At 57.4% G+C, this 13,777-nt stretch overlaps 1 protein-coding gene across 1 annotated transcript in view; it reads left to right on the top strand.

Moving 5' to 3' along the window:
• GOLGB1 (golgin B1) overlaps positions 1-8,336 on the top strand; it is a 41,834-nt gene extending 33,498 nt beyond the window's left edge. Inside the window, exons 13-21 of the mRNA XM_038746882.1 lie at positions 116-1,580; positions 2,489-2,667; positions 2,886-3,039; positions 3,138-3,254; positions 3,360-3,518; positions 5,088-5,185; positions 6,641-6,754; positions 7,266-7,368; positions 7,586-8,336. Coding sequence (XP_038602810.1) covers positions 116-1,580; positions 2,489-2,667; positions 2,886-3,039; positions 3,138-3,254; positions 3,360-3,518; positions 5,088-5,185; positions 6,641-6,754; positions 7,266-7,368; positions 7,586-7,720 — 2,524 coding nt within the window. The 3' untranslated portion in view covers positions 7,721-8,336. The remainder of the gene's footprint in view (positions 1-115; positions 1,581-2,488; positions 2,668-2,885; positions 3,040-3,137; positions 3,255-3,359; positions 3,519-5,087; positions 5,186-6,640; positions 6,755-7,265; positions 7,369-7,585) is intronic.
• Positions 8,337-13,777: the final 5,441 nt, after the last annotated feature.

Genomic DNA, 13,777 nt, shown 5'->3' with positions numbered 1-13,777 from the left:
TGGAGGAGGGGAGAGACATGGGCCCGGTGACACTTTGGGACGATGGTCTGTGGCCACCCCCGCCCCCGGGGGCCACGCATCGCAGGGGAGTAACGTGGCCACCTGGTCATTGCAGACTGCAGCACGACCAGGGGGAGCGGGAGTCGGTGTTGCGAGCTGAGCTGCAGGAGCTCCAGGAGGCTCAGGAAGACCTGCGAGAGGAGAAGCGAGGACTCCGAGCCCAGCTAGAGGAGAGCGAGCGGCTTGCCCGGGACTCTCGGGAGGAGGTGGACGGCCTGCGGAAGCAGGCGGAGGCCCTGAGGATGCGCGTGGCCGAGCTGGAGCAAGCCCTGGCCCGTGGGGAGGAGGCCAGGGCGGCGGCAGAGGACAGAGCCCGTCAGCAGGCCGCTGAGATCCAGAGCGGCCAGTTCCGCCAGGAGCAGCTGGAGGCTGACCTGCGGGCCTCCGCTGGCCTGGCCAGCCGACTGCAAGAAGAGATCGGTACGAAGGAACAGAAGCTGGTCGGTGCACTGGCCGCCAGGGAGGAGGCCGTGGTCGCGGCCTGCTCTGATCTGCAACAGAGGCACAGCCAGGCCCTGGGAGAGCTGGAGAGCCGGCTGGCCCGGAAGGAAGAGGAGCAGGTGGCCGCGGAGGCCCAAGGGAAAGCGGCAGCCGGCCGGGCGGCCGAGCTGGAGGCCCAGGTGGCCGCCCTGCGGGAGGAGGGCCGGCAGCGCCAGGCCCAGCTGGACTCCTTTCCCGGAGCCATGGCCTCGCTGCAGGATGACCGTGAGCGGCTGCTCAGTGACTACCGGCAGCTGGAGGGACGCCACCTGACAGCCATTCTGGAAAAGGATCGTCTCATCCAGGAGGCCGCGGCCGAGAGCAACGCTCTTCGGGAGCAGCTGCGCGGAGCCCGGGCCCAACTGGACGACCTGCACTCCCACGGCGCCAAGCTGGAGGCTGAACTGGCCCGGTACCGACGGGCAGAGCCGGGGCGAACGGGGGCCGGGGCCGGTCCCGAGGCGGGGGAGGAGGGCGAGGTCGAGCGCCTGGGTGCCGCCCTGGCCCTCTCGCGCAGGACGGTGGCCGAGCTGCAGGAGGAGCTGGCCCGGGCCCGGGAGGAGGTGGCCCGAGGGGCGGCCGTGGCAGAGGCCCGCCTCTCTGCGGAGCTGAAGCACCTCCACCACGACGCGGGCATCATGCGTAACGAAGCAGAGACGGCTGAGGAGCGGGTGGCTGAGCTGGCCCAGGACCTGGTGGCCGTGGAACAGAAGCTGCTCTCCGTGAACGAGGAGAACCAGTCCCTCCGGGCCCAGGTCCAGGCCTTTGGAAAGGCCATGAGCTCCCTGCAGGACAGCCGCGACCAGGCCCACGAGGCGCTGCGGGCACTGAGGCGAGAGCGGTCTCTGCCGCAGGGGGACGGGGACCTCCCGGGTTCTACTGCCAAGGCAGCGGGAGCCCCGGGCAGAAGCACTGCCCCGGGGAGCAGCGTCGGCCGGACCTCACCTCCCCACGGGGCCGGGGACGTGGGGGCCGGCGAGGCTGAGGTCCGCAGCCTGAAGAGAGCGATGGCTTCCCTGCAGAATGACCGAGACCGGTTGGTGAGTGTGGGGCGGCGGAGATGGGGGATGGGGCTGGGGGGGGAGTGGGGGCGGGGCCTCGGGGGCTGAAGACTTCTCGGGCCCACTTGCAGGGTGAGTGGCTGGTTGGACAGAGGTCCATCCCCTAGGCCCATTCTGCGCTCCTGATCTGGCCCGGGGCCTCAGCGTGGGAGCCGCCGGTGGCTGTGAGGGTGGTCCCCGGCTTTGCGAGGACCCGTCCGTGAATGGGGTGGAGCAGGGTCTCTGGTCTGGGTGGGAGGGGTGGGGAGCCAGCGCCAGCCCAGGTAGGACCTCGTGCCACCTGGGTCCGGGTCCTGAGCTTTCACCGATCCACTGGGTTCCCAGTAGCTGCCTTGCCCTGAGACGCCAGCTGCAGCCGATGGCCTCAAGCAGTCTCTCCGGCCTCCTCGTACCGCTCCCCAGCCCCTCCACCCCCCTCCTTGATCCTCCACACCTCCTCCATGATCCCCCTTTGCTCCTCCCCAATCCATTCACAGCCATTCATTCATTCACTCAATCGTATTTATTGAGTGCTTACTGTGTGCAGAGCACTGTACTAAGTGCTTGGAAGGTACAATTCAGTAATAGAGACAATTCCTGCCCATAGCCCCTCCCCACCCCTTTCTACCCACCCTCTGCCCCTCCGTATCCCTTCTTTGCCCCCCCCATCCCATCCCCCTTCCTACCCCCTGTCCCTTCCCCTCCTCCTTCCTTCCTCCTCCCTGGGCTCCCCGTTCTCTGCTTGGAGTTGGGGTGCCGGTGATTGGAGAGCCAAGGGTGGTACCTCCAACTCCTGGGCTGCCGGCTGACCGGTGGATGACCCCTAGGCCCCGGCTGAGCTCAGCGGGAGCAGGGTGAGTGAGGGGCCCGAGGGCTGGCCTTCACGGCCCCCTTCCCCGTGACTGCAGCTGCAGGAACTGAAGAACCTGCAACAGCAGCACCTGCGGGTGAACGAGGAGGCCGGCGAGCTGCCCCCTTTGAAGGCTCAGCTGCGGGAGTGCCGGGAGGAGGCCGACCGGCACCGGGCCCTCTGGGAGAAGCTCCAGGAGCAGAGCGCCACGTGGCAGCAGGAGCTCCAGCAGCTCAGGTGAGGCGGGTGCCACCTGCCCTCTGCCCCTGGCTGCTCACCCTATCCTGCCCTCCCGGGGCCAGGGATCTGGAGGGGTGGTGCTTAGGGTGTCACGGGTTACTAGCCCGGTCATCGGGAACCCACTAGAACAGAATCCCTGGGGTCCCCCCCTTGTCCCTTGGGAGGAAGAGGAGGGAGAGGGAGAGGAAGGCATTGTGACCCCTATGTGGTTCCAGGCTGGAGAAGAGCGAGCGGGAGATCCAGGACAGGACGGAGAAGCAGCAGCAGCAGCTCTTAGTGCTGTCGGACCCGGAGCGGCGGCCGCAACCGAGCCTCCCGCAAACCCCCCGCGGTCCGCCCCCCGTAACCCAGGAGCGGGGCCGATGCCAGGTGCGGCTGGAGGCCAGGCCCGGGAAGGGTGACGGGACGGCAGGGGTCGGGTGGGGACGCCTGGCGGGACGACTCGGCTCCCAACCTTCTTCCGGCAGGGGCCCTTGGAAGCGGCAGAAGCGGAGGCGGAGGTGGGCCGGCTTCGGGCCCAACTCGGAGACAGCTTGGAGGGGCTGCATCAGAAGGAGCTGAGAATCCAGCAGTTGAACTGCAAGGTGGGCTTCCCTCGCCGCCCCCCGCCTCCCTGCCCCCCGTCCCAGGCCTGTGCCCTCTGCCGTTCTCCGGGTGGGCCGTCCTCACGGATTCTTGCCCTGTCCCAGCTCACCCAGCTCTTCGAGGAGAAAAGCTCCCTGTCTGCCCAGCTGCGGGGCCACAGCCAGAGCCTTCGCGAGAGCCACCAGCGCTACAGCGGCCTCCTGAACCACTGCGCCGCCTTGGAGGAGCGGCTGCGGGAGCTGCAGCCCCAGGGCAAGGGCCTGGTGAGGCCGGGGACTGAGACTGGCTGGCTGGCTGGCGGGGGCTTGGGGTTGGGAACCGGGGGACTGGAGGAGTGGAGAAGGGGGTGGGGACCAGTGACTCTTGGTGACCCTGGCACCCAGGCAGCCAGGCAGTCAGTCAGCTGTGTTTATTGAGTGCCTACTTTTTGCAGAGCACTGTAGTAAACACTTGGGCGAGTGTAATGGAACAGAGTCGGTGGACACGTTCCCTGCCCACATTGAGCTTATGACCTAGAATGGGGAGAAGGACGCTAATATAAATAAATAAATTACTGATATGGACATACACTGATGGAGGAGTGAATGAAGAGTGCAAATTCTAGTGCAAGGGTGATGCAGACAGGAGTGGGAGAAGAGGAAATGAGGGCTTAGTCAGGGAAGGCCTCTGGGAGGAGATGTGCTTTTAATAAGGTTTTGAAAGCAGAGAAAGCAGTGATCTGTCGGATGTGAATAATAATAATAATGATGGCATTTATTAAGCACTTACTATGTGCAGAGCACTGTTCTAAGTGCTGGGAAGGTTACAAGGTGATCAGATGTCCCACGTGGGGCTCACAGTCTTAATCCCCATTTTACAGATGAGGTAACTGAGGCACAGAGAAGTCAAGTGACTTGCCCAAAGTCACACAGCTGACAATTGGTGGAGCCGGGGTTTGAACCCATGACCTCTGACTCCAAAGCCCGTGCTCTTTTCCTCTGAACCACGCTGCTTCTCATTTGTGGCATTTGTTAAGCGCTTAATATGTGCCAAGCATTGTTCTGTGTGCTGGGGTAGATACAAGGTAATCAACGTGGGACTCACAGTCTCATATCCATGTTACAGATGAGGTAACTGAAGCACGGAGAAGTTAAGTGACTTGCCCAAAGTCACAGAGCTGACAAGTGGCAGAGGCGGGATTAGAACTCACGACCTCTGACTCCCAAGCCCGTGCTCTTTCCACTAAGCCATGCTGCTCCACGCTGAAGCGGGAGGGTGTTCCAGGCCAGAGGCAGGATGTAGGCAAGGGGTTGTAGATGAGGTAGATGAGATTGAGGTACAGTGAGTAGTTGGGCAGCCAGCCAGCCAGCAGTGCAAAGTGCTGTTGAGGCCCAGAGGCCAGGACCCACCACCATTGGGGTGGAAGGACAGGAGCGGGACAGAGGGAAAACAGGTTGAAGTAATGGACCAGAGAAGGGACAGAGGGAGAAAATGGTGGCAAGGTTGGGGGCCGGCAACCTGGGGAGCCCGGAGGGTAGATGAAGAAAGAAGGACAGTGTGGTAGAGAGGGGAGTGAGGGCCGGGGGGTCTGATTGGAAGAGATGGATGTTGAGTCCTGGCAGACAAGAGTCAGTCAGGCTGTTGAATAGGTGGATGGGTGATCAGGCACGCAGGCGGGAGGGTGGTCAGGTTGCGTAGGTGGCAGTCAGGAGGATGGGCAATCAGGTGGGTGGGCAGGCAGTCAGGAGGGTGGACAGCCGGATCCCAGAATGCCCACGGAGTCTCCAGTGCCCATCCCCGTCCTGCCCATCCCCATCCCCCTCAGACTTCCCGAACCCCTGGCTCTTTTGCAGGAGCTGCTGTCCACGGATGCCGCCCCGGGAGCTCCCCAGGAGCGGGACGCGGACCCCAGAGAGGGCGACCCAGCTGAGCTGCGGGAGCTGCAGCTGAGGTAGCAGAGGTGGACTCTGACTTCTCCTGGGACTCCCCCTCATCCTGGGGGTACTTCCCGGACCCCAGTACTCTCCTATCCTGCGACCACCCTGATCACAGGACCCCCCACCCCCCCCCCCAATCCGAACCCTGGGACCTTCCAGATCCTGGGGAGTGGAGAAGTGTTGGGAAAGGGTTCGGGAAATTAATTGGGGTCTCTGTGGAGTCTGCTCAGTGGGTCTGAGTGGGTTCCCCGAGGTGGAGTTTGGAGGCAGGGGTCGGAGTGGGGAATCAGGGCTTGTGGGGGGTCAGAGAAGGGATTCATTGGGGCTTGGGTCGGGGGCTTGTTGGGGCTTGAGGGTGTAAAGCAGGGGCTTATGGGACTTGTAGCGGTTGGAGCTGGGGCCTGGGTGGTTGGTGTGGGGGTTTGTTGGGGATTGAGGAGTTGGAGCAATCAATCAATCAATCGTATTTATTGAGCGCTTACTGTGTGCAGAGCACTGTACTAAGTGCTTGGGAAGTACAAGTTGGCAACATATAGAGACAGTCCCTACCCAACAGTGGGCTCACAGTCTAAAAGGAGCAGTGGATTCATTCATTCATTCAGTCATTTATTGAGCGCTTACTGTGTGCAGAGCACTGTACTAAGCACTTGGAAAGTACAATTCAGCAACAAATAGAGACAATCCCTACCCAACGGGCTCACAGTCTAATAATAATAATAATGGCATTTATTAAACGCTTACTATGTGCAAAGCACTGTTCTAAGTGCTGGGGAGGTTACAAGGTGATCAGCTTGTCCCACGGGGGGGCTCACAGTCTTCATCCCCATTTTACAGATGAGGGAACTGAGGCCCAGAGAAGTGAAGTGACTTGCCCAAAGTCACACAGCTGATGGAGGTGGGATTCGAACCCAGGACCTCTGATTCCAAAGCCAGGCTCTTCCCACTGAGCCGTGCTGCTTCTCTAGAAGTGGAGAGACGGGCAACAAAACAAGTGGACAGGCATTGATAGCATCAATATAAATAGACTTGTAGATATATACACATCATTAATAAAATAATAAAAATAATAAATATGTACATATATACACAAGTGCTGTGGGGTGGGGAGGGGGGTAGAGCAGAGGGAGGGAGTAAGGGCGATGGGGAGGGGAGGAGGAGCAGAGGAAAAGGGGGGCTCAGTCTGGGAAGGCCTCCTGGAGGAGGTGAGCTCCAAGTTGGGGTTCAGGGAGTTGTGGGGGTTCAGGGGATCTGAGTGGGGACTTTGGGGGCTCATGGGATTTTGAGGCGGTGGCTCGGGGGAGTCAGACGGCGGGGTCCTGGGGACTCTTGGGAGTTGGGAGCAGGGGCTTGGGGGAGTCTGAGTGGGGGCTCTGGGGAGTCAGAGTGATGTGTGGGAGTGATCAGGGGGCTCGGGGAGTCAGAGCGGGGGCCCGGGGGTGGGCTTCGAGTTTGCCCGCGTCTTTCTGCAGGTTTTCTGAGGCCCAGCAGGAGCAGAGCCAGCTGAAGAAGCTGCTGGCAGAGGAGCGGGACCAGCGGCTGGTGGCTGAGGATGCTCTTTCCGATGCCCAGGAGCGCATCCGGAGGTGGAACCGGGCTCGAGCATAGATAGATGGATGGATGGATGGATGGACACATGGGGTGGGATGGGCTGGGGACTCGGGCCTGGAGAGTTGCTGTGGCTGGTGGTCAGGAGTGATGAGCGGTTGGTCACGGGGAGCTCTTGGGCTCTAGAAACTCCACAACATCTCTGCTGGCATTCTTCCCTTCCCCCCACCTCCCCATGCCCGACAGCTTCCCCTGCCGGCATCCCCTTGCTCTGGTGCACCGCCCACCCTGCCCCCTGGCCCCAGGTTCTCCTGCCATTGAGTTATACTTTCCAAGCGCTTAGTTACAGTGCTCTGCACACAGAAAGCGCTCAATAAACACGATTGAATGATTGAATGCACGAGTGCGGCCCACAGGTGCTTGGTTGTCCCAAAAGTCCCCTCAGGCCCTCACTTACCTATGCATAGCCACGCTGACCCCTGGGCCCATGTGTGATGTTTTTCCCTGCCTGCTGGCCCGAGTCTCCAACAGATTGTGCTTCTATGGCAGGTGGGAGCTGGGGGAGCAGAATTCGGGGCGCTCGCTCCTCGACGCCTGCAGTCCCCACGAGCAAGCCGTGCTAATCGAACCCACGGCCGCCTCCCTCCGCAGGGTAAGTGTGCGGGGGGCATGATGTGGTGTCGGTGGGGCAGGTCCAGGCCCAGTCCCAATTCCAAGACCCCGAGGTTCTTCTTTGGTGAAACGTTGGCCTCCACCGTGACCAAAAATGATGGGCAATGCCCGACATCCCGGGGCTGCACCTGCAGGGGCGGGGGTGGGACGGGGGTGGCGCTGGGGTGGGGCTCTGAGCGGGATCTCTGTCCTGTCAGGTGCGGAGCAGCGTAGGGTGGAGGCGGGCCCTGCGTTCCCTCTGTTATTCCCGGACCCGCGGACCTCTGCTGGCCGCCGCCTACCTGCTCACTGTGCACGTCGTCCTCCTGCTCTGCCTCACTGGCCACCTGTGAGCCCCGTCCGCCCTGACCCCCGGAGCATCGCTGCTGCTCACCGGGGGCTTCGGCGTCCCTGCATGGAGCACTCCAGCCCAGGGCCCCATCCCCCGTCCCCACCGTCAAGGCCGGGTTGGGGCGGGGTGGGGCAGGCCCCCGGCCCAGGGGAAGAGAAGGTTGGAGAAGTTGAGGGGAGCCGGGGCTTCCCGCTGGGGCTGGTTTTTGCCCACTAGGTCTCCCACCTCAGCTCAGCTTCCCGTCCGCCCCAGGGACCCGTTCCCCTACCTCGCCTGCAGTGCTCACAGGCTTTTGTCTCCCTTCGGAGTCATCCCCACTCCCGCCCGGGACCAGAATCTGAGACCGTGCCATGGGGCTGCCCGGCCGGCCCGGCGGGAGCGGTAGGAGACAGACAGATTCAGGGACGTGAGTCGGCGAGAGGTTCGGACCCCTGAGCTGGATGTTACGGTTATACCTGCTGGGGCCCTCCCTCCACCCTGGCCTCGGGTCCAGGGAGACGGAAGACCCGTTGGGCCGAGGGCCTGGAGTCCTGGGGGCTGGGAGTGCTGGGAGCCCTGGTCCCTTACCTGGCGCCAATCAGTAGGAGCCAAGAAAACAATAAAGTCACTTTTCAGCAGCCAGGTGCACTGTCATGGTGGAGTCAGGGGTGGGACCACAAACAGATCAAGGGTGGGGTTGGGTAAGGGGGCCCAATTAAGAGAAGCAGCGTGGCTCAAGTGGAAAGAGCCTGGGCTTTGGAGTCAGAGGTCATGGGTTCGAATCCTGGCTCTGCCACATGTCTGCTGTGTGACCTTGGGCAAGTCACTTCACTTCTCTGGGCCTCAGTGACCTCATCTGTAAAATGGGGATGAAGACTGTGAGCCCCCCCGTGGGACAACCTGATCACCTTGTAACCTCCCCAGCGCTTAGAACAGTGCTTTGCACATAGTAAGCGCTTAATAAATACTATCATTAATCAAGGGGAATCAGCTGTGCTGAGGAGTCATAATCATTGTGGTATTTGTTAGACACTTACTGTGTACTAAACGTTGGGGCAGATACAGACCAATTGGATTGTGTGGGAGCGGGCTCGTCACTCCCGGTCCCCAGTCATTCGTCTCACCGGCAAGCCGGGGCAAGACCCCAGCATTCCATGTTCCCCCCCCCCCCCCCCCCCCCCCCGGGCAGTTGGGTATTGGGGTGTGCCCCCCGCCCCCCTCACCCCCCAGCCAGCCCCCGGGCCACAAGGCTCCAAGATGGCGGATGCGGCCAGGAGATGGAGATCGGTGAGCGGGCATGTTGGAGGTGGGACCCAGAGTGAGGCCCAGATATCACTGGAGGTCAAGGGGAGCAGACATCCTGCCCAACCACCAGTGAGAAGCTGCAGAAGTCAACTGACAGCGCATGGACTAATGATGGGTCACATTCCAGTGCTTAGTATTAATCAATCAATCAATCGTATTTATTGAGCGCTTACTGTGTGCACAGCACTGTACTAAGCGCTTGGGAAGTACAAGTTGGCAACATATAGAGACAGTCCCTACCCAACAGTGGGCTCACAGTCTAAAAGGGGGAGACGGAGAACAAAACCAAACATACTAACAAAATAAAATAGCTATGTACAAGTAAAATAAATAGAGTAATAAATATGTACATACATATGTACAGGCGCTGTGGGGAAGGGAAGGAGGTAAGATGGGATGGAGAGGGGGGTGAGGGGGAGAGGAAGGAAGGGGCTCAGTCTGGGAAGGCCTCCTGGAGTAGGTGAGCTCTCAGTAGGGCCTTGAAGGGAGGAAGAGAGCTACCTTGGCGGATGGGCAGAGGGAGGGCATTCCAGGCCCGGGGGATGACGTGGGCTGCGGGTCGATGGCGGGACAGGCGAGAACGAGGCCTAACGGTGAGGAGATGAGCGGCAGAGGAGCGGAGGGTGCGGGCTGGGCTGGACAAGGAGAGAAGGGAGGTGAGGTAGGAGGGGGCGAGGGGATGGACAGCCTTGAAGCCCAGGGTGAGGAAAGTAAGAGCTTAACAAACACCATAATTGTTATTATTATTAGTAAATGGCTGATGCCAATGGGATCGTCTTTGGGAGGGCCAATGGGAGCTGACTGGGTCACCTAGGGGCGGGACTATGTAAATGAGCAGATGTGTTACAATCCCAGCCTTGCAGGCAACTTGCACTCGAGCCCTGGACCCACAGCCCTGAGGGGCCCACCTGCTCAGCCCTCCTGGGAAGGAGGGGGACCAGTGATCCCTGACCTTGAGTGAGCTCTGGTCCCTGTCTTCTCCACAAGATACCTCTCCAGGCCCTCTTACTCTTCCCAGAAGCCTGCATCCTCGGTGTCATCCTCGGCTCTTTGCTGTCATCCGACGCTCACATCCAGGCCGCTGCCACAGACCCTGCCTGTACTCGCTGCATCTATCCAATCCTCCCCTCCTTCTCTACCCAAACTGGCTAATCAATCAAAGGTATTTATTGAGCACCTACTCTGTGCACAAGCCTGCAACCTTGGTGTCATCCTCGACTCCGCTGTCTCGTTCACCCCTCACATCCAAGCGGTCACCAGAACCTGCCGGTTTCAGCTCCGCAACATTGTCAAGATCCGCCCTTTCCTCTCCATCCATACTGCTACCCTGCTCATTCAAGCTCTCATCCTATCCCGTCTGGACTGCATCAGCCTTCTCTCTGATCTCCCATCCTCATGTCTCTCCCCACTTCAATCCATACTTCATGCTGCTGCCCGGATTATCTTTGTCCAGAAACGCTCTGGGCATATTACTCCCCTCCTCCAAAATCTCCAGTGGCTACCAATCAATCTGCGCATCAGGCAGAAACTCCTCACCCTGGGCTTCAAGGCTCTCCATCACCTCGCCCCCTCCTACCTCACCTCCCTTCTGTCCTTCTCCAGCCCAGCCCACACCCTCCGCTCCTCTGCTGCTAATCTCCTCACCGTACCCTGTTCTCGCCTGTCCCGCCATCGACCCCCGGCCCACGTCATCCCCCGGGCCTGGAATGCCCTCCCTCTGCCCATCTGCCAAGCTAGCTCTCTTCCTCCGTTCAAGGCCCTACTGAGAGCTCACCTCCTCCAGGATGCCTTCCCAGACTGAGCCCCTTCCTTCCTCTCCCCCTCGTCCCCATCTCCATCCCCTCATCTTGCCTCCTTCCCTTCCCCACAGCACCTGTATATATGTATATATGTTTGTACATATTTATTACTCTATTTATTTTACTTGTACATATCTATTCTATTTATTTTATCTTGTTAGTATGTTTGGTTTTGTTCTCTGTCTCCCCCTTTTAGACTGTGAGCCCAGTGTTGGGTAGGGACTGTCTCTATATGTTGCCAACTTGTAATTCCCAAGTGCTTAGTACAGTGCTCTGCACACAGTAAGCGCTCAATTAATACAATTGATGATGATGAATGGTATTGATTGAGCACCTACTTTGTGTGCAGTCAGTCAGTCGCATTTATTGAGCACTTACTGTGTGCAGAGCACTGTACTAACCACTTGAGAGAGTACAGTATAACAATAAAAGACACGTTTCCGGCCCACAGTTTTGCAGTCTAGAGGGGGAGACAGACATTAATATAAATAAATGACAGAAATGTACATAAGTGCTGTGGGTCGGCAGGGGTGAATAAAGGGAACAAGCCAGGGTGACATAGAAGGGAGTGAGAGAAGAGGAAAAGAGGGCTTAGGCAGGGAAGGCCTCTTGGAGGAGATGGGCCTTCAATAAGGCTTTGAATGGGTAGAGAGTGATTGTCTGTTGGATATGAGACATATCCCCCTCCCCATCCCCCCCACCTCCCGTCCCCATCCCCCCCCCTTACCTCCTTCCCCTCCACACAGCATCTGTATATATGTATATATGTTTGTACATATTTATTACTCTTTTTTTCTTGTATATATTCTATTTATTTTATTTGGTTTATATGTTTTGTTTTGTTGTCTGTCTCCCCCTCTAGACTGTGAGCCCGCTGTTGGGTAGGGACCGTCTCTATATGTTGCAAACTTGTACTTCCCAAGCGCTTAGTACAGTGCTGTGCACACAGTAAGCGCTCAATAAATACGATTGAATGAATGAATGAATATGAGGAGAGAGGGCGTTCCAAGCCAGAGGCAGGATGTGGGCAAGAGGTCAGTGGTGAAATAGCTTGAGATACAGTGAGGTTAGCATTAGAGGAGAGAAGTGTGTGGGCTGGGTTATAGTAGGAGAGTAGCCAGGTGAGGTAGGAGGGGGTAAGCTGATTGAGTTGCTTTATAGCCAATAGTGAGGAGTTTCTGTTTGATGCGGAGGTGAATGGGCAGCTACTGGAGGTTCTTGAGGGGAGGGGAGGGGAACATGGCCTGAATGTTTTTGTAGAAAAATGATCTGGGCAGCAGACTGAAGTAGGGACTGGAGTGGGGAGAGACAGGAGATAGGGAAATCAGCAAGAAGGCTGATGCAATTTTCAAGGTAGGGTAAGATAAGTGATTGTATTAACATGGTAGCAGTTTGGATGGCGAGGGATGGATGGATTTTAGTGATGTTGTGAAGGTGGAACCAACAGGATTTAGTGATAGGTTGAATGAGAGAAAGGAGTCAAGGATAATGCCAAAGTTACTGGCTTGTGAGTACCATCTACGGTGATGGGGAAGATAGGGTTTGGGTGGGAAGATAAATTCTGTTTTAGACATGTTAGGTTTGAGGTGGCAGGAGGACATCCAAGTAGAGATGTCTTGAAGGCAGGAGGAAATAACGAGACTGCTAATCTCCTCACTGTACCTCGTTCTCCCCTGTCCCGCCATCGACCCCTGGCCCACATCATCCCCCGGGCCTGGAATGCCCTCCCTCTGCCCATCTGCCAAGCTAGCTCTCTTCCTCCCTTCAAGGCCCTACTGAGAGCTCACCTCCTCCAGGAGGCCTTCCCACACTGAGCCCCTTCCTTCCTCTCCCCCTCGTTCCCCTCTCCATCCCCCCCATCTTACCTCCTTCCCTTCCCCACAGCACCTGTATATATGTATATATGTTTGTGCATATTTATTACTCTATTTATTTATTTATTTTACTTGTACGTATCTATTCTATTTATTTTATTTTGTTAGTATGTTTGGTTTTGTTCTCTATCTCCCCCTTTTAGACTGTGAGCCCACTGTTGGGTAGGGACTGTCTCTATATGTTGCCAATTTGTACTTCCCAAGCGCTTAGTACAGTGCTCTGCACATAGTAAGTGCTCAATAAATATGATTGATGATGATGATTGATGATGATTGTGGAGGTGATCCAGGGTTAGTGGTACGAGATCGAAAAAGGGATGGGGAAGCGAGTGAATTCAGTTCAGTAGAGAGGGTGGTAGTGAGAGCATCCGTTTGGTCATTAAGGGAAGGTAGCTTGGGTATGGAAGCTAAATGGGGCATGATAATAATAATAATAATAATAATGGCATTTGTTAAGCGCTTACTATGTGCAAAACACTGTTCTAAGCGCTAGGGAGGATACAAGGTGATCAGGTTGTTCCACATCGGGCTCACAGTCTTAATCCCCATTTTACAGATGAGGTAACTGAGGCACAGAAAAGTGACTTACCCAAGGTCACACAGCTGACAATTGGTAGAGATGGGATTTGAACCCATGACCTCTGACTCCCAAGCCCGTGCTCTTTCCATTGAGCCATGCCACTTGATTGGGGTCAAAATGTTGGAGGTCTCTGTAGGGAAAAGCACAGATTTTGGGGGAGGAGGTGTTTGGGAGAGAAGGCAGGTGAGGAGGTTGTGGTCAGAGGGAGCACTTTGCTAAGAGCATTATAGTAAGTACTTGGGATAGAGGAATAGATCAGTCAGTCAGTGGTATTTGAGTGCTTACTGTGTATGGGGCACTGTACTAGCACTTGTAAGAGCATACTAGACAAAGCAGACCTGATTCCTGCCCTCAGGGAGCTTACAGTCTAGCAGGGGAGAGACACTGAAAAACACAACTGGAAGTTTTAACACAATTGTAGTGGATGGTGAAAAAATTGAAATAGTTGACAGTTTTTCTCTCCTAGGATCGATAGTAATAAAGGAAACAGTAGCCAAGAAGCATGCAGAAGAATAATGTTG

Source organism: Tachyglossus aculeatus, chromosome 1, assembly GCF_015852505.1.
Source record: "Tachyglossus aculeatus isolate mTacAcu1 chromosome 1, mTacAcu1.pri, whole genome shotgun sequence".
Taxonomy (NCBI): domain Eukaryota; kingdom Metazoa; phylum Chordata; class Mammalia; order Monotremata; family Tachyglossidae; genus Tachyglossus; species Tachyglossus aculeatus.
The sequence above is the reverse complement of the archived record's forward strand: the minus strand, read 5'-3'. Positions and strand labels throughout refer to the sequence as shown.